Source organism: Bombina bombina, chromosome 12 (assembly GCF_027579735.1).
Source record: "Bombina bombina isolate aBomBom1 chromosome 12, aBomBom1.pri, whole genome shotgun sequence".
In the NCBI taxonomy this organism is placed as follows: Eukaryota; Metazoa; Chordata; class Amphibia; order Anura; family Bombinatoridae; genus Bombina; species Bombina bombina.
This window is the reverse complement of record NC_069510.1, coordinates 113,927,974-113,949,319: the sequence shown is the minus strand read 5'-3', so window position 1 is coordinate 113,949,319 and position 21,346 is coordinate 113,927,974. Positions and strand designations below refer to the sequence as shown.

The window sequence follows — 21,346 nt, the reverse complement described above, 5'->3', positions numbered from 1 at the left end:
ATACTGAAGTGAAAATATACATACATGACAGCCTGATACCAGTTGCTACTACTGCATTTAAGGCTGAACTTACTTTATATAGGTATTTGCAGTATTTTCTAGTCAATTCCATTCCTCAGAAAATAATATGCTGCTACATACCTCTTTGCAGGTGAACCTGCCCGCTGTCCCCTGATCTGAAGTTTACCTCACTCCTCAGATGGCCGAGAACAGCAACATGATCTTAACTACTCCGGTTAAAATCATACAGAAAAACTCAGGTAGACTCTTCTTCAAATTCTCCCTGAGAAGGAACAACACACTCCGGTGCTGTTTTAAAATAAACTTTTGATTGAAGTTATAAAAACTAAGTAAAATCACCACAGTCCTCTCACACATCCTATCTATTAGTTGGGTGCAAGAGAATGACTGGGTGTGACGTAGAGGGGAGGAGCTATATAGCAGCTCTGCTGGGTGATCCTCTTGCACTTCCTGTTGGGGAGGAGTTAATATCCCAGAAGTAATGATGACCCGTGGACTGATCACACTTAACAGGAGAAAATGTGCTTATTTACCTGTTAATGGGACATCATCAGTAATTATTTACCATAAAATCTTTCATTATTGGAAGATAATAAAAAAATAATAATTGTAATGTAGGTTGTCTATTCATTTTGCCCATTTTCCTGCAATATAAAGGGACATAAAACTCAAAAATGTTATTTCATGATTCAGATAGAACATACAATTTTAAACAATTTTGCAATGTACTTTTATTGTCAAATATTCTTTGTTTTGTTGCTATCCTTTGTTAAAAAGATGGGATGTAGGCTCAGGAACATGCACGTGTCTGCAGCACTATATAGCAGCAGTTTTGCAACAACGTTATACATTAACACGATCACTATTTGGCAGCACTATTTCCTGTTATGTAGTGCCCCAGACTTGTGAACGCTACCTATCTCGATGGCAGCAACTCTTATAGCGTTACAATTGATCAAAGTGACAATAAACTTGCACTGTAGCTGCCATGACTAAATGACAACTTATAAACTTCGCTGGGGCAAAATCTGAAATAACATTTGAACAAACGCAGATTTGAAATGTTAAAGACAAAACTTTTATTTTAACAAATTATATTAAGAATACACACTAGTTACTTCACAAGAAAAAAAAAACGAAACCCCTATTTAAAATACAGGGGCCGTATGTAAAATAAATATATTCAGAAACAAATGCACAATTCCAACACAATCAAACATATAATGCATAGACCTGCAGAGCAGCTAACATGAGATTCATTAGTCAGGCAGCGACTGATTGAGTGAAAATGACAAAACGGTAGATGTTTCATTTTTTGGCAAATTACCCAGCTTGGAAAATTCTCTAATTAAATGCGCAATTAATAGAATGTAGTTAATCAGAATAATTGATTAAAGGAGGCAATTTATATTGATAAAATATGGTTATCAATAAAACAACCCCTACTGACCTATAATAGTCCCTAAAATGTATTTCACTTTATAAATGTATCCCTGTAATAATTACTGCTTGAAATAATTTTCCAACAATCGTCTCTACTGCACCATATAGTTTTCCCTAGAAAGCCTCTGGGCTTGCAATTAGGCACTCTCTATAACTCCTCCCACTGCGCAATACGTCTCCCAATAATATCACCTAGTGCCCATATAACTCCATCTGCTTTTCCATTTAGCACTCCATAATATTCATTCTTTATAACACTTGCCTATAACTCATTATCTATAAATGTGTCACCCTATAGCACTTAATGCTCAATATCACCCGTCCCTATAACCACACATTTTCTTCCTACGACCTCCTATTGCTCTAAATAAATATACCCTATAACTCTTATTGTACCTCTGTATTGTACTTTATCTCCATCTAATAACCTCCATTAAACTATACTAATACTTTAAAATATATTCTAAAAACCTCCCTACTGCTCTGTATAACTCATCTTCTTCATATAAGCCATTCTCTCTCTATACAGTCACTTGGCAGTCAACTAACCAGGACTGTAATTGGTCTCACTGGATAATTGTCCATTGCTATCATATTTTACTACTTACCGACTTGTGTTAGCGAAAAATGTCAGCTTAAAACACAAACCAGTCATTTTCCTCAGAGCGAAGGCTAAGCAATGTTTCACTAATTCACTAAAATTGGCTTTCCTTTAACGTCTTAAAAAGAAAGTTTCATGCATATGGATCCTATATACGTTTTGCATTTAATGGGGAAGTAAAATTTCCCATGATGCACATCCTTGTAATTATGCACCAAAGTAAAATCCAGACGTTTGAAAAGCCCCTACACTTGGCTTTTTTTTTTTATAGTTGTAAGCATAAATAAAAATTTAAAACGCGTTTCACTGGTAAAGAAAATGCATTTCACTGCTAAAGGAAGTGGTATTGAATTAAAGAAAGTTTTGCACATAATTGGAATTTCTTCCCTGGTAGAACCAAGATGAATCCTATTAACTATCAACTCCTACAATAAAAATTAAGTAAAATAGTATAAAAAGACAAATCAAAGAAATAAAATTGGATGTGGTCTATGGCTTTGATGTGGAAGTTTCCATAAAGGGGTGTAGTTTCAGGAATAAGGTGTGATAATAGCCATTTTTTAGCATACGTGGGATAATACACAGTTGATTTAATTGAGGCAAACTTCATTTGTGCAAAATAATGTGGATTGTTTGGCAATTAAATTTGTCTTAGAACCATAATATGTGAATTCATTGGACAGGAAAAGGCAATTATATGACATTATAGGGAAATAGAAAAAAAAGAGGAAGAGTTAAGGGAAGGGGATCTGTGGAACATTTGGATAATTTATTATATATGAGTAATTATATGGAGCAATAGGAGGGAGAGTTAAGAAAGGTTACAGATACCAATAGCATGAGATGTAGCAAGGGTTATATGGGGGGGGGGGGTTATATGGTGCAATAGGAGGAGTTACAGGGTGGCTAATATGGTGCAATAGGAGGAGTTATAGGGAGGATTATATGGTGCAATAGGAGGAGTTACAGGGTGGCTAATATGGTGCAATAGGAGGAGTTATAGGGTGGCTAATATGGTGCAATAGGAGGAGTTATAGGGTGGCTAATATGGTACAATAGGAGGAGTTATAGGGAGGGTTATATGGTGCAATAGGTAGAGTTATAAGGAGGGTTATATGGTGCAATAAGAGGAGTTATAGGAAGGGTTATATGGTGCAATAGGAGGAGTTATAGGGAGGGTTATATGGTGCAATAGGAGGAGTTATAGGGAGGGTTATATGGTGCAATAGGAGTTATGGGGGGTTATATGGTCCAATAGGAGGAGTTATAGGAAGGGTTATATGGTGCAATAGGAGGAGTTATAGGGAGGGTTATATGGTACAATAGGAGGAGTTATAGGGAGGGTTATATGGTGCAATAGGAGGAGTTATAGGGAGGGTTATATGGTGCAATAGGAGTTATGGGGGGTTATATGGTCCAATAGGAGGAGTTATAGGGAGGGTTATATGGTGCAATAGGAGGAGTTATATGGTGCAATAGGAGTTATAGGGAGGGTTATATGGTGCAATAGGAGTTATGGGGGTTATATGGTCCAATAGGAGGAGTTATAGGAAGGGTTATATGGTGCAATAGGAGGAGTTATAGGGAGGGTTATATGGTACAATAGGAGGAGTTATAGGGAGGGTTATATGGTGCAATAGGAGGAGTTATAGGGAGGGTTATATGGTGCAATAGGAGGAATTATAGGAAGGGTTATATTTAACAATAGGAGACGTTATAGGAAGGGTTATATGGTGCAATAGGAGGAGTTATAGGGAGGGTTATATGGAGCAATAGGAGTTGTAGGGAGGGTTATATGGTGTAATAGGAAGAGTTATATCGAGGGTTATATGGTGCAATAGGATGAATTATAGGGAGGGTTATATGGTGCAATAGGAGGAGTTATAGGGAGGGTTATATGGTGCAATAGGAGGAGTTATAGGGAGGGTTATATGGTGCAATAGGAGGAGTTGTAGGGAGGGTTATATGGAGCAATAGGAGTTATAGGGAGGGTTATATGGTGCAACAGGAGGAGTTATAGGGAGGGTTATATGGTGCAATAGAAGGAGTTATAGGGAGGGTTATATGGAGCAATAGAAGGAGTTATAGGGAGGATTATATGGTGCTATAGGAGTTATAGGGAGGGTTATATGGTGCAATAGGAGTTATAGGGAGGGTTATATGGTGCAATAGGAGGAGTTGTAGGGAGGGTTATATGGAGCAATAGGAGTTATAGGGAGGGTTATATGGTGCAACAGGAGGAGTTATAGGGAGGGTTATATGGAGCAATAGAAGGAGTTATAGGGAGGATTATATGGTGCTATAGGAGTTATAGGGAGGGTTATATGGTGCAATAGGAGTTATAGGGAGGGTTATATGGTGCAATAGGAGTTATGGGGGTTATATGGTCCAATAGGAGGAGTTATAGGAAGGGTTATATGGTGCAATAGGAGGAGTTATAGGGAGGGTTATATGGTACAATAGGAGGAGTTATAGGGAGGGTTATATGGTGCAATAGGAGGAGTTATAGGGAGGGTTATATGGTGCAATAGGAGGAATTATAGGAAGGGTTATATTTAACAATAGGAGAAGTTATAGGAAGGGTTATATGGTGCAATAGGAGGAGTTATAGGGAGGGTTATATGGAGCAATAGGAGTTGTAGGGAGGGTTATATGGTGTAATAGGAAGAGTTATATCGAGGGTTATATGGTGCAATAGGATGAATTATAGGGAGGGTTATATGGTGCAATAGGAGGAGTTATAGGGAGGGTTATATGGTGCAATAGGAGGAGTTATAGGGAGGGTTATATGGTGCAATAGGAGGAGTTGTAGGGAGGGTTATATGGAGCAATAGGAGTTATAGGGAGGGTTATATGGTGCAACAGGAGGAGTTATAGGGAGGGTTATATGGAGCAATAGAAGGAGTTATAGGGAGGATTATATGGTGCTATAGGAGTTATAGGGAGGGTTATATGGTGCAATAGGAGGAGTTATAGGGAGGGTTATATGGTGCAACAGGAGGAGTTATAGGGAGGGTTATATGGAGCAATAGGAGGAGTTATAGGGAGGGTTATATGGTGCAATAGGATGAGTTATAGGGAGGTTATATAGTGCAATATTAGTTATAGGGAGGGTTATATGGTGCAATAGGAGGAGTTATAGGGAGGGTTATATGGTGCAATAGGAGGAGTTATAGGGAGGGTTATATGGTGCAACAGGAGGAGTTATAGGGAGGGTTATATAGAGCAACAGGAGGAGCTATAGGGAGTGTTATATGCAGCAAAAGGATAAATTACAAGGTGTCTTTCAGAGAATTATGTACATGCGTATGTTACAGAGACGTAGAAAGGGATGATTATATAGAGTTAGATAGAGGGAAAGCATCTATAGATACCATCAGGAATACTGGGGATGAACCACTACACCCATATTATATATCTGACAAATGTATTTAATGCAGAAATGATCTTGTGTGGTTTATGAATACAAGATCCAAAACGTGTAAACATTTATATTAACCAAACTCATTGTTTGCAGAATCTGTAATTAAACAAAACCTTTTGTCAATTTACCTGGAAATCAGAGTAACTTTATGCAACTATTCTCATACGTTGTAAATGTCTCTTCCGTTTTTATCTTTTAGCAAGGAAAACTCATGACCCCTTTCCTCTCTCCCTGGCATCTCCTTCTACAGACGTGAAGTGTGCAGTCATATTTAGTACTAGTTAACACTGAGGCATTGGAGCCCAAAAAGGCTCACAGATATTAATCCATCTCAAACTATTTTTTAAGGATTTATATTTACAAAATACAAAAAAAAAATCACAGTTAGAAAAATCGCTTATTTTCCGACTGCCCTGGTAGGAATTAGGGTTAAAGGTCACGGCAGCAGCAATGGGTTCTGCTCAGTAGTATTTTATGGCGATTCCAAAACTTGCATTCTCTTCTATCACGGCGGGGGCATCTGCTGGCAGCGGGCAGGGCTGGGTGGCAAGCGTGCTGCAGCGCTCTGTTCTGTTCTGAAGCTGTAATCATACTATGGAAAGAAAAGGGAAATATACACCGTTAATCAGGTATGACCCAGCATGGATATCTAGATAGTTTATCAGCAGCATACGCACATATGGTGTGAGTGTCTCGTGCACCAGCATTTAAACACCACATCAAGTCTTTACTAATGCAGTTCACACCACCGACAGCTCTCTGAGCAAATATGGTGTTTGAATCCTGGTCACATATAGCATTTGCCACTGAAAAACATTTTTGCTAATTGAAATATATTGCAATAATGCTTCTATTTAAAATTGATAGAAGCCTATACGGAAGCAGAGAGATTGCAAAAATACATTTGGGAACACTGCCATCTTGTGGTACAAAAGAATACAGCAACATGACTGTACAGCTCAAGTATGATTATAAAAACGCTGTGTTGGGCTTTTATTACAATGAATTCTTCTACATATTTATTTGCCTCTGAGATCACTTTTATTTACATACGCATACAAACACTCTTACTTATGCAGAAATACTGTATATAAGTCTGGCTGTCACAAGCGCTTAAAACCAAAACAGTTTTCTTTAATAATTCAGATGCATTTAAAAAACAAAACAAAACCCTTTATTCTCTTGGTATCCTTTGTTGAAGAGCATACCTAGATAGGTAGCATGCATGCGTATAGTGCGCTATATGACAGCAGTTTTGTAAGAGTGCTTTTAACAATGTCACACACACACTGGTGACACCTACTGCATTGTTTGAGGGACAGTAAAATCAAATGAAACTTGATAGAGATAGAGCATGTAACTGTAAACCACTGCAATTTACTTCTATTATCTAATTTGCTTTATTCTCTTGGTATCCTTTGTTGAAGAGCATACCTAGATAGGTAGCACGCATGCGTATAGTGCGCTATATGACAGCAGTTTTGTAAGAGTGCTTTTAACAATGTCACACACACACACTGGTGACACCTACTGCATTGTTTGAGGGACAGTAAAATCTAATTAAACTTTCATGATAGAGATAGAACATGTAATTGTAAACCACTCGAATTTACTTCTATTATCTAATTTGCTTTATTCTCTTGGTATCCTTTGTTGGAAAGCATATCTAGGTAAGCTGATTATTATTTTACTAGGAGCTATCTGCTTATTGGTGGCTATGTTTCTAGCCACTGGCTCATTAATAAACGGAGACTACTCACAAAATACAAAAGAGCAGCAATTTCCCTTTATATATTGGGTGAAAAGAAAAGTTTTCTAAAAAGTGTTTCAAATTAAACGAATACTGCAGTATTGCTTGTGTACTATCTTTTGATCTTCACTGGCTGATTAGGACAACCGCCGCTGCCTTATTGGTGGACAGGGACGTTCCTCTACAAGTATGACAATCAAAAAAATGGTTTGTTCGGGAAATGAGTGATTTTTTTATTTAAATAAATAAAAACAAAAAAACAACAGCAAATAAATTTAGAAAGACAGCTTACATACGTGCCAAGATTTCTCAATACTATTTAAAAGGGCATGAAAAAGATTCTTTCATGATTCAGATGGAACAAACACTTCAAAAGAAAAGACGTTTCAAATGTAATTCTATTATCAAATCTGCTTTTGTTCTCATGCTATTCTTTTTTAAAGCGCATGCGTCTGGACTCCAGAGCACAACATGGAAGCCGTTTGTGCAACTCTGATGCCATCTAGTGTTCTTGTAAATGTATAACAAGATGAAAATCATTGCAAAACTGCTGCCACACATTGCTCCAGACGACACATGCACGCTCCTAAGTCTACCTGCTTTTCATCAAAAGATACCCAAAGTATATTTAATTTTACACTCAGAATCATGAAAGAAAATGTTTGGATTTTATGCTCCTTTACATCTATTAAATAAAAGTCATATTTTACTACAATGGAGTGCTTTATTAGATTTTGGTGGTTTGAATGAGGCTGGCTCATTGCCCTCTTTTAGATTAAAAAAAAAAAAAAAGGTTAATTAAAACTTGATATGCAATATATAAAAAGATATATATCCTCTTGAAGAAGCCCGGCCGCTGACCGGGGGAAACGCGTCAGGAAAAATAGACTGACAATATAGTCGGATGCGCTAAGGGTACTGTTCCCCAACTCTCATACAAGCCACGGACTTAACTGACATGGTATCCGGATTAACCTGTCAGTCACTTCTGGTGTAGCGGTGTACGGCAATTACAACGAGCCGACGGTGAGAGGAGAAAGAACTGAACCACCCACGCTCCTTCTATTTTGCAGCTTTTTAACATGCATCTAGTAAGTGCATAAATTGTATGTGTGTCACATTTTGTTATTAAACGCCTTCACTTGAGTCTCGCCTCTCTGCGCCTTTTTCTTTTTTTCTCTTAATTAAAACTTGATCAAACGGTGCCACCTACTTGCAAAAATAAACAATATCTATATATTAAACAATATTGCTAAAAAAAACCCATCATAAAACTGTTCTAAAAATACTAATTCCATAGCTGCTATTTTAAAACTAGTTTGTATAAAAAAATAAAATAAAAAACAAACAGCACTACAGATCAGATAAATAATTCTGAACAGAATAGATGTCCACAGCTCTCCAAACATAGAAAAATCTTTATTAGGACATTAAAATAAGCGACGTTTCGAGGTCAATACCTCTTAATCATAATTAAGAGGTAATGACCTTGAAACGTTGCTTATTTTAATGTCCTAATAAAGATTTTTCTATATTTGGAGAGCTGTGGACATCTATTCTGTTCTAGATTACTACGGGGTGAATTGGCAGTTCACCAGTCTTCACTAGCACTCCACTCCATATAGTGCTGTTCCACTACTTTTGTTTGTTCAGATAAATAATTCTGACATACAATAAAATGTATATAAATAAGATGCACACGCACAAATCAAATTATTTACTTGCTTTTAACAATGTTTAACAAGCTAGTGTTCAAAAACATTTGTGCAAACCTAAATCATTAAAGAAAGAATATTTGTTTCCCGGCCTTTTAATGTTGGGTCCACGGTGAGTTAATTATCTGCATAAATATGTTGGTATTTATGAATGGGACACTAATTTGTGTATTCTCATTAACTAGGTTTAAAATGATCATTCTTTTGTAACTAGAAATCCAAAGGTTTCATTTAAAAATGTATTGATAATAACACTAAGAATTTTTGTTAAACAGATATATAGTCATCAGCAGAGAAAATAAACTTACTGTATGCAAAGTTAGAAGAACAAAATATTTTAGGTTTTTATGTAAGAAAAGATTGACAAAAATAACGTATAGACAAACGACTGCCTTTATTTTGTAGTCAACGGGACAGTAAACACCAAAAATGTTTTATTGTTTATAAAGATAGATAATCCCTTCATTTCCCATTCCCCAGTTTTCCATAACCAACACTGTTATAGAAATACAGTGGGACCTCGGTTAACGCGCGCCTCGGTAAACGAAAAATCGGTTTACGAATTAAAATTTCTGAGAAAAAATGCCTTGGTTTACGAATTTTTCCCGCAATACGAAAAAAAGTGTCCTGGTTTATAGATCCGCCCCCCTGCCCCATGCGTGATTTGGAGCCATTGGCAGAAGATTTTGGAGCCTTTTGGAGCAGTTTTTGGAGCAGTTTTTGGAGCCTTTTTGGTGCATCTCAAGAAGTGGAAAGGTAGGGAGCTGAGCTTGGTTGTTTGCATGCCTTTTACTGTGTGTTCTGCATTCTGGGGGTGATTTCCATGCCAGCTCATGTGCTGTGCATGCCTGTTACAGCTCATCTGCTGTGCATGCCTGTTACAGCTCATCTGCTGTGCATGCCTGTTACAGCTCATCTGCTGTGCATGCCTGTTACAGCTCATCTGCTGTGCATGCCTGTTACAGCTCATCTGCTGTGCATGCCTGTTACAGCTCATCTGCTGTGCATGCCTGTTACAGCTCATCTGCTGTGCATGCCTGTTACAGCTCATCTGCTGTGCATGCCTGTTACAGCTCATCTGCTGTGCATGGCTGTTACAGCTCATCTGCTGTGCATGCCTGTTACAGCTCATCTGCTGTGCATGCCTGTTACAGCTCATCTGCTGTGCATGCCTGTTACAGCTCATCTGCTGTGCATGGCTGTTACAGCTCATCTGCTGTGCATGCCTGTTACAGCTCATCTGCTGTGCATGCCTGTTACAGCTCATCTGCTGTGCATGCCTGTTACAGCTCATCTGCTGTGCATGCCTGTTACAGCTCATCTGCTGTGCATGCCTGTTACAGCTCATCTGCTGTGCATGCCTGTTACAGCTCATCTGCTGTGCATGCCTTTTAGTGTGGTTTCCATGCCAGCTCATGTGCTGTGCATGCCTTTTTTGCATTGTGGGGTTGTTTTTCCATGCCAGCTCATGTGGGTGCAAAGCATTTTTAATTTTTTTTGCATACTTAGGGACGGTGGTGTCATGGCACCCAAGAAAGCAGCGGAAGCTGGGAAGAAGAAGAAGGAGATGATTCTGCTTGAGGACAAGAAGGAAATCATCAGGAAGCATGAAGGAGGAATGCGATTGACTGACCTTGCCAAAGAGTATGGAAGGAGTGCATCCACAATCGGTACAATCCTAAAAATGAAAGAGAAGATTACTGGGAGAGATGCAGCCAAGGGAGTCACCCGGGTCTCCAAGCAACGGCCACCTGTTCTGGAGGAGGTCGAGAAGTTGCTCCTGCTCTGGATTGAACAGAAGCAGCGTGCAGGGGACTCAGTGACCAAGGCGATCATCTGCGAAAAAGCCAAGGCCTTACATGCTGACCTCCTCAAACAACAGCCAGGAACGTCAGCAGATGCAGAAGGCTTCAAGGCCAGCAGGGGGTGGTTCGAAAGGTTCAAGAACAGATCTGGCATCCACAGTGTGGTCAGGCATGGAGAGGCTGCAAGTTCCGATGTTGCTGCAGCTGAAGATTTTGCTACGGAGTTCCTGGAAGTCATAGTTTCAGAGGGCTACCTTCCTCAGCAGGTCTTCAACTGCGACGAGACTGGACTCTTCTGGAAGAGGATGCCAAAGCGTACCTTCATCACAGAACAGGAGACCTCATTGCCTGGCCACAAGCCGATGAAGGACCGTCTTACCCTCCTGTTCTGCGCCAATGCCAGTGGGGACCTTAAGATCAAGCCCCTGCTTGTCTACCATTCAGAGACCCCACGGGCCTTCAAGAAACACAAGGTGAACAAGGAGCAGTTGAGCGTTTTGTGGCAGTCTAACCCAAAGGCTTGGGTCAAACGCCTCTTGTTTGTGAAGTGGGTCAATGCGGTTTTTGGTCCTGCTGTGAAGAAGTACCTTGTGGATAATAACCTGCCACTCAAGGCCATGCTGCTCATGGACAATGCTCCTGCCCATCCTCCAGGCCTCGAGGAAGACTTGCTGGAGGACTTAAATTTCATCAAGGTCATGTTCCTTCCGCCTAACACCACCCCACTACTCCAGCCAATGGACCAGCAGGTCATCTCCAATTTTAAAAAAATCTACACAAGGGAGCTTTTCCAGCGATGCTTTGAGATGCCAGATCGTTCAAGCCTCACCCTCCATGAATTTTGGAGAGAGCATTTTGACATTGTGAGCTGTCTGCAGATTATCACCATTGCCTGGGCCGGGGTCAGCCAGACAAACCTAAATTCTGCTTGGCGCAACCTTTGGCCAGACTGTGTTGTAAAACCTGCCTCCAGTGCTTCTGCACCTGCACCAGAGTCAACAGTGTTGGAGGAAATTGTTTCCTTGGGGAGGACCATGGGCCTGGAGGTGACTGAGGAGGATGTCTACGAGCTGGTGGAGGAACACAACCGTGACCTAACCACCGAGGAGCTGGTGGAATTGCAGAAGGAGTCGATGGAGGAGCAGATCGCATTTGAGGAGGAGGAGGAAATGAGTGAGGAACAGCTCTCTTCCACGGAACTCAAGGAGGCATGCCAAAACAGACTTTTGTACAGCAGCACCACCCAGATAAGGCTCTAGCCCACAGACTTGTGAGCAGTTTTGACACAGACATCATGTCCCCTTTCCGAGGGATGCTTAAAAGGCGCCAGAGGCAGCAGACAATGGAAAGGTTCCTACAAAAACAGCCTAGACATGAAGAAGAACTTGTGTTAGTGCTGCCCAATTGCCCTCGTCCTCCTCATCTTCCAAACAGTGTTGAAATTGTTTTGCTATTTTCCATGTTTTCCCTGTTGACGTGTTATTTATGTACAGTACAGTTAAAGTGTACTGTACCATGTTACCAACAGTCTGCCATGTTTTAAAAGTTGATGTGTGATGTTTTAAAACATAAAGTTGGATGTTTGAAATATTATGTACAGTATTTATGCCTTTAAAGTGCACTTTATAAAGAGTTTTAAACAGATAAAATACTGTGTTTGACTTTTTTTTCTCACCTCCGGAACGCATTAATTGGTTTTCAATGCATTCCTATGGGAAACCGTGTTTCGGTTTACGAATTTTTCGAAATACGAAACGTCCCGGAGAACGGATTAATTTCGTAAACCGAGGTCCCACTGTATACTTTTTACCTCTATGATTACCTTGTATCTAAGCTGCTGATGACTGCCTCCTTAGCTCAGATCTTTTGACAGATTTGCATTTCAGGCAATTAGTGCTGACTCTGAAATACCTACATGTGCGTGAGCACAATATTATTTATATGAAACACATGAACTAACGCCCTCTAGCTGTGAAAACGGTCAAATGCCTTCAGATAAGAATCGGCCTTCAAAGGCTTAGAAATTAGCACATGAAACTACCTAGGTTTAGCTTTCAATTAAGAATACCAAAAGAACAAAAGATGATAAAAGTAAATTAGAAAGTTGTTTAAAATTACATGCACTATCTGAATCATAAAAGTTTAATGTGGACTTTCCTATCCCTTTAAAGACTTTTTTTAAGCAGAATAGTGTTCATTATCCTTTTCTTTTTGCTGACGAGGTCCCTCATTAGTGTCCTTTGGGTTTACACCCATAATGTATGCTTTGTACCAATCCAAATATGGCTGCCATTGACATATATGAGTGAGCCACTCTAATTCGTAAAATTTTATGAAAAATACAGCTATAAACAGATAAAGAAAACCAAAGAAGAAAAGAAATAAACAAAAGCTTAACAAAATAAAGGGAATTAAAGGGGGGATCCCAGTGACCTAGTGGGTATCTGTTTTCACAGATAAACTATCGAGGATCAAACCTTTCTTTTGAAGTAACAAGACCAGGAAGTGGGAAGGGAACATGGGTGATGAAGGTACTAGCCGTGGGTATAATGAGTGGTGCAATTGCTAGTATACTATCCATGGCTACCCTAACCTGTATCTTTTGTGGCGTTCCATCTCATAAGCATCATTTTATGAGTTGTGATCCTTCCTGTCCTATAAAAGTAATATCTTTCCAGAGCAAGCAACTCCTCCACCTGACCCTTCCATAGTGTGATGTTAGGTTATCTCTTGTGTTTTCCACCTCTGTGGGATTAGAAATTTAGCACTAGTGATCATAATGAGTAGTAGCAGATTTTTGGCTTCATCTTTGAAATTTGGTATATTGTGAAAAAGTAAGATGCCGGGGTCTGTTGTAATTGGGATGAGAGAGTCCTGTTAATGTGTGTTGTGATAGTTTCCCAATCTGGGGCAGGACCACCAGATGTGTAAGAGGTCAGCTGTTTCATTGCATTCTCGCCAGCATTTGTCACTAGCGAGCTTGTAAATTTTTTGTATTCTCTTAGGTGTTAGATACCACCGGGACAGCAATTTGTAGTTCATTTCTTGAACTCTTGCAGAGACTGATACTATTTTGTGGTATTGAACCTTTTTTCCCCATTCATTTTTATTTATGACATATCAGAGATCTAACTGCCATTTATGGCTGTATGAGGGAAGGGAGTCAGGCTGAAAACGAATGTTGTGGTGGGAAATGTGCTGAGCATAAAGATTCAAGCAGTGTTAGGGGTCTAATAATATTTCTTTTCTGTTTATGTGAGTCTATGTAATGTGATATTTGTATATGGGTGAGCCAAGTGGCCCTAGTCCATCCCTCCCTTTCAGAAAGTAGTTGACTTGTTACCAACAAATCTTGTCAGTGATGTTTTTCCATGTGTGGTTAGGGAGTTTAGGTATGTATTTTACATCCTCCCTAAAAGGGGGGTAGGAAGTGTAGATCAGGGTTGTTTATTACGGGTGTCAGCGGTGATGGTCTGGAGGAGATGTGTGTGCTTGTTGCCAATATTCTGTCCCAGAGTGAAAAGAATTCTGCAAGAAGGGGATAAGCCTGGATGGTTTTAGGCCTGTGAGTCGAGTGTACCCATCCCAACCACCCCACATTATGCGTACACAGAAGTTCCCTTTCTAGTTGTACCCATTGTTTATTACTAGAGTTATGACTCCAGTCAATAAGTCTCTGTATGATGAAAAGTGGTTTGGTTTTCCAACAAGATAAATCTCTGATTACATTATTTTGTAGTAGTTTGTAGTTTGCTAGAAATAGATCTTGTGTGTCAGCAGTCAGAAATATCCCTAAGTATTTCAGATGTCTGTGTTTGTGTTGGATGCGCAAAGGGCATGTACTTTTCAGTCTTTCAGTAGTTTGTGCTGCTGTGTTTAGGTTTAATATTTCTGACTTTTCTACGTTCAGGTGAAAATTTGAATGTTTCCCGTATTCCGCAATAACGTAGAGTAAATGTGGTAATGAGCTTTCTATATCAGTTAGTGTGAGTAGTATGTCGTCCGCATACATAGCTAACTTATACTCTGAGGACGGTGTCTTGATGCCTGTGATGTACGGATTGGTTCTGATTCTGCAAGCTAATATCTCGATAGTCAGGGCAAAAAAAAAAATGGGTGACAGGGGGCATCCCTGTCTGGTGCCGTTTTTTATGTTAAAGGGTTCCAATAAAATTGTGCTAACCTTTATCCTAGCCGTCGGATCTGAATATAAAGAGAAGACTTTGTTTAAAAAGGTTTGTCCTATGTTTAGCTTCGACTGTGTGGCCCTGAGAAATTCCCAGTCCACCCTGTCGAATGCCTTTTCGGCGTCTGTAGATACTAATGAGAATGGTATTTGGGTAGTCTGGGCATAAGTCTTAAGCTGTATTACTTTTAGGGTATTATCCCTCGCCTCTCTACCGGGAATGAAACCCACTTGGTCTGGTGCTATTATTTGTGAAAGTAGGGGGTTTAATCTGTCCGCAAGTATTTTGGAAAATATTTTTATGTCTAAATTCAAGAGTGAAATAGGACGGAAGTTTTGTGGGGCATCTGGAGTTCTACCAGGTTTTGGCAGCACTGTTATGTAGGCTTCTAGCTTTGTTTTGGGAAGGACTCTCCTGTCATCCAGAGAGCTAAACACCCTTTGAAATTTAGGGGCCAGTATCTGCGCAAACTTTTTGTAATATTTAGCGCTGTAACCATCTGGTCCTGGACCTTTCCCTGTTGGCAAGTTTTTAATAGCTGTTGTGATTTCTTTAATGCTAATAATAGTATCTTGTTTTTGAGATTGTTCTGATGTTAAACCTGGTAATTCTGTGCTTGCTAAGCATAGAGCTAAACTGTCTTTCCTCGTGCTTACCGTGTGTTGTGATATTGAGTTACTTGTCAGGTTATAGAGGGACGAATAGTACTATCTAAATATGTCTGCAATAGCTAAGCTGTCTTGTTTAACCTGCCCTGTATCGTTTTTGACTGCATGTATGTATGTTTTCAGCCGTTTGTGCTGAATTGTCCTATCTAATAATCTGCCAGATTTATTCCCTTGTTCATAGTACCGCTATTTGAGAATGAGTGCTGTTTTTTGGTGATCATGTTGTAAATATTTATTTATTTCACTTCTGGTGGTTAACCGTTCTGTCAAGAGGGTATGGTTCCCTGGTGTTCGTTTGTGTTCCTTTTCCAGAGTGTATAGCTCTTTCAGTAGTGATTCATATTTAGATCTGTTTTGTTTAGTTATATAAGTTTTATGTTTTAAAAGCTCCCCTCTCATGATACACTTGTGTGCCTCCCATACGTTGGTGTAAGCTGTTTGTGTCATCATTGATCTTGAAATATTCTACCAAAGATTTCTCTATCGCCACACCGATCAATGGATGATCTAGAAGGGTATCATCCATCCTCCACTGATAAGGAGACAGAGGCCTCTCCGGCCAATTAATTAAACAGGATACTGGTGCGTGGTCAGACCATGTTATGGGATGTATGTGGATCTGTTTGACCATTGAGAGCATTAGTGCATCTGTCAAGATATAGTCAATGCGTGAGTAGGTGTTATGCGGGTGTGAGTAAAATGTATAATCAATTTCAGTTGGGTGTAATACCCGCCAAGTGTCATGTAATGCCAGAGAATGGAGTTGTGTGTTGATGTTTCTCATATCTCTGTTAGGGATGTAAGAGGATCCTCCATATGTGTCTATACTAGGGTCAAGAGGGACATTGAAGTCTCCCCCCACTATCAGTAATCCCTTCCTATGGTCTATTATTTTATCAGATAATTGACGCATAAACTCTTTTTGTGCTTGGTTCGGAAAGTATGCGCTAACTATTGTAATGGGTCTGTTGTACAACAGCCCAGTTATTATCAAGAGCCTTCCTTCATTATCACGTTCTATGTGTAACGCCTGGAAAGGAACGACCTGTGTAATGAGTATGCCCACCCCGTTCTTCTTGGCAGGTCCTGAGGAGAAAAATGCTATTGGGTATTTAGAATAAAACCATTTAGGTTCCCTGCCCTTCTTAAAGTGCGCACTTTTTTGTTTATAGAGGTCAGCCAGGATAATGCTCCTTTTTTAAGGGGTGTTAAATCCCTTCACATTTACTGTGGTGAAAGTGATGGGGTGAGCCTCATCTTTCTGTGGCATACTGACTAACGTTGTGAGCGGACCTGTATAACATGTGAAAATTAGTAATATGTGCTGCCTTATGGGCATTGTTGGAAACTAGTCCTGTGGAGAAGCCGCTGGGAGTTAAACAATGGGGGAGGTTTCCGGTCCCTAGTTTTAGAGTAAGATTATTCTGTATGATCCAGGGAAGGTCACTGGGTGAGGTATTTGGGGGAAAAAAGTCTAAATTATAATTGAATAAAACAAACAAGATAATTAGGAAACGTAAACAGATTGCAGAGAAACGTCTTCTTTTTTAGCCAAAATTTCAAATTTTAACAATATTTCAAAGAATTAGCTATGAGTAAGCAATAACAATAACAGTGAGACCCTACATTGCCTATCAAGTAAATAGATTCGATTATGAAAATTCAAATAATAAAGTGATCCTTTTTAATATGACCATGATCTTTAAGCTTTGCTTTTTCTATTGCTGCACAGTTAGATTTTATTCACAGGGCAATTGTGGCAATACTGTTTTATTCCCGTAGTTTTTATTTGTAGCAGTTGTCACATATGTTTTTATTTTCTCCCTGCTTCTTGTGGAAATGTCCTTTAATATTTATTAAGAATGCAGTTGTTCTTATCTTTTCTATTTATTCAGAAGCCTATCCCCTTTTATATGCGACAGTTCTCTTTTGTGTATGCCCCTTCCCACTTTATATGATTGCTCTGTAAACACCCACTGGGCCCCTCCGGATTCAATCCAGTCCACTTGCCTGCCAAATGTCTTGTCTAGTTCTTATTTCACTTTGCTTTCAGTGATAGCCAAGTAGCTGCGTGTCACCTTCTCCTCACCTCCACTAGCACTTCCCTGCTTACCTCCCGGATCTATCTTTGGGCCTACTCGGCCTGTACGGATCCCTCCACACTTCACCTCCATTATCTTGGATCCCTCTTTTGACCATTTTTTCCTGTTACTGGGCGGTGTAGGGCATTTACCGTTAGGTTAGTGGTGCCTGTGGGTGTCGGATCCTCTACTTGTCTTGCCTGGGTTTTTTTTCTCAATGTTGTAGTGTTGCGCAGCACTGTCTCTGCACCCATGCTGTGAGCTGTATTTTGGCGCTCGCCTCTGGCTGCCGCTTCTCCGTCAATATCCGTCAGCTCCTACCCAGATTGTGTGCTGGTCTAGTGGGGCTTTTATTATGGAGTACTTATTCCCATCGCCTGAGGTCTTTTTAGTGCATGAAAGATCGCTTTAGTTATACCGGCAACTGTAAGGGCTTCCGAGTCGTTCTAATGTGCGGCCATTAACCTGGGCTGCTAGGCTCCGACCCCAAACGTTATCATTCTTAACATAAAAAGTGATGCCCAAAACTATACTATATTCAAGGTAAGAATGGAATAGGGTTTATAAAGGGCAGAATAATTACTTTAGATTTTGTGCCATTTCGAGTAGCTGTTTTTTGCATAATTTTTACCCCCAACGTTACAATTTTTTGCACTTGCTCAGTTCATGACAGTAAACGAGAACATTTCCTGTATTATTAAGTTATACAAACTGCTCGAATCCCAGTTTTAAAGGGGCAGTAAAGTCCAAATTAAAGTTTCATGATTAAGATAGAGCATGTGATTTTCCCATTGACTTATTTTATGTAATTTGCTTCATTCTGTTGGTATCTTTTGTTAGGAGCAGCAGTGCACTACTGAAAGCTACACAGTACACTACAAACCCATGACAAAGTCGGCAATAGAGTTAGACAAAACGGGAAGGGATTTAGTACTGAACTAGACAATATGCCCGTAGCCTGAACAGACAAGAGAGACAGACGAAACGCGTAGGGATTTAGTACTGAGCTACACAATAAGCTTGCAGCCTGAGCCGACAAGAGAGACAGACGAAACGCGTAGGGGTTTAGTACTGAGCTACACAATAAGCCTGCAGCCTGAGCCGACAAGAGAAAGACAAAACGCGTATGATTTAGTACTGAGCTACACAATAAGCCTGCAGCCTGAGCCGACAAAGGAGACAAGTGAAATGTGTAGGGCTTTAGTACTGAGCTACACAATAAGTCTGCAGCCTGAGCCGACAAGAAAAGGAAGTGTCACCGTAATTGAGATAGAGAGTGATCTAAGAATCCATCAGATTTCACCAGCGTCCCCGTCAAGCTGAATGATGGCTGTTGTGACAGCATTTGATGAGCCTATATTGTTTTTTTATCTAGTAAGTGAATATTTTTATGTGTCATTTAAAAACAAATACGGTATTTTGAATATGGTTGCGCTTATTATCATTTCAGAAAAGTAGCCAAAGTGCTACAAATGCGTCAGGATACACCCCCTGGCAAACTGAAGCAGCTGTTTGACACCATACGTGCTGCACAAACAGGAACTCCACCAATGGGAAGGTATATACACGCCCTGTGCACTGGAGTGAAGCTTTACTCTAAGGCCTCACATGTGAGGACCTGCATTACTAGTAGTTTGGTGACTACATTGTAATGCAAGAAAGCTAATGCGGGGAAAAAAAATGACTACTACTTCCAACATAATTTAATTTTTTGGTGAGGAGTTTTAGTGTGAAGTTTTTTTTTTTTCCTGTAACAAATATATATATATATATATATATATATATTATTTTTTTTACAGATATTGTATATTAAAATACAATAAATGCTACAGTATATGTATGGAATAAGCTACACTCTCACAGGACAAGTAAGTATTGTATATTATACTGTGGCCTGTCCATTCATATTTGCGTGACATGGACATTGAAGTAGACAAGCACACATGGTAGTAATGCCCCTCCTTATACAAGTATACAAGTGAGCATGGGCATAGATATTGGTTTCAGGTTGTAGGAGAGTCTTTTAGCCAGTTTCACAACCAAAACCATATATTGTTGCTGTTCAGCAATACCTTTAGTGTCACGGTTTAAGAACTCATTCTTAGGACCAAACTTGACCGCTAGATTAACTACAGAGCATAGATTAAATAGCCATAAAGATAGCAACATTTTTTTTTTTAGAAAATGTAATTTTAACACCAGCCATTTTCCAACTCTATGCTTTTAACCCCTGCAAACGTGCTAAACACATAAGCACTGCTGTTCCTGAGTGGGAACTGCCACTGACCCAATCATCAGCGCTAGTCCCATTATCCAGCTGTGCAGGTGGCAATTTTACATTTACAAGCGCTTAAGAGTACGTAAGTTTTCATCATTATGGCCCTTTTAAATCCCTAATAGTCACACATCCCTATCAAATATGGAAGGTCTTATCTATTGGGCTGCAATTACACCCACAGTGTTCAGAGCAAATGGGAAACAATTTGTATAGCTTACAAGGAACCATATGCCATCTGACTAGAAATTTATAGAAGCCCTACTACAAACTCACACTCAAGAGTCAACTGACACTTCCGTGGGCCAAACTCCATTCCCATTTCAATCTCACAAGATGCAATATTTACAGGTTTTGTTAACAAAATACCACTGGCAAAGCCTTGTTTTTTTCGTTTTTTTATTCAAATATTTTTATTGAGATTCACTTTAAGGCATACAATATTGAAACGTCAATACATATTATACAAAGAAATGATTTCAAAACAACTCAAGTTACAAAACATTCGTGAGATCAAGTTATGCCTATCAGACTATTTACCCTCTGAAGGCCACTCTTGGACGTTTATAAGATATAACGAATATATTAAGTCAAAGAAGGTAACTGAAAACAGTACATGGGTCTCAATCAGTGAATCTTATTTTTCCTATTTTAAGGGAAGGGGTTATCAAGTAACGCTTATGCATTTCAAACATCAGTTATTTATCACGATCTAGGTGTATTCAGGTGGTCCGCCAAATATAAGCACACATAATAAAAATAGCAGTATTAGTATAATAGATCATTTGTCATTCTATCTATTGTCTTTCAATACAAAGTGTGTATTGGTCCTACTGTAAAGGCTATTCAGACTTATATATTTTTAGGATCAACAAGTAAGAAAGATGGTTGAGAAATGAAGTAGGTAATTGAAGGGTTTCTATAGGATTGAGTTTCCTAAGCTCATTGGTATAAGGAAGGGGGAAAATGAGGAGACGGAGCAAGCACAAACTCAGAAGGCTAAGGTTAGTAGCAAAAAAAAAAAGATAATATTTTAAAGCTGGGCTGATAGAGAAATGGTACAGAGCTAACTGTTATATCTCCCCTCAGGGGTTGCTGTCTTCACTGGACAGAGCCGGAAAAGGGATATGGGATATGACCCACTCTCTCTCACAGAGTGGGAAAGGATGAGGGAGATATCTTTAAACAGGAGGTAAACTAGAATAGAGTGCATATATGAACAGGGGCTATGGAATCATATAGAGAAATGTATAACGTTTATCTTATCCTAAGTGAGAGGGTCGTTTGCTGAGGACTATCTGGGGTTATGTTAACCTAACTCCTGTATAACTCATCTATGCAGCCTCATGTCTCCATTATTCTTCAGTAGCAGTCAG

The 21,346-nt window shown here is 39.5% G+C and overlaps 1 protein-coding gene across 2 annotated transcripts in view; it reads right to left on the bottom strand.

Annotated features, from left to right (window-relative positions):
- Positions 1 to 1,076: 1,076 nt before the first annotated feature.
- MVB12B (multivesicular body subunit 12B) overlaps positions 1,077 to 21,346 on the bottom strand; it is a 313,295-nt gene continuing 293,025 nt past the window's right edge. For both annotated transcript variants that reach the window (XM_053695604.1, XM_053695603.1), the window contains exon 10: positions 1,077 to 6,081. In XM_053695604.1, coding sequence (XP_053551579.1) covers positions 5,995 to 6,081 — 87 coding nt within the window. In that variant the 3' untranslated portion in view covers positions 1,077 to 5,994. The remainder of the gene's footprint in view (positions 6,082 to 21,346) is intronic.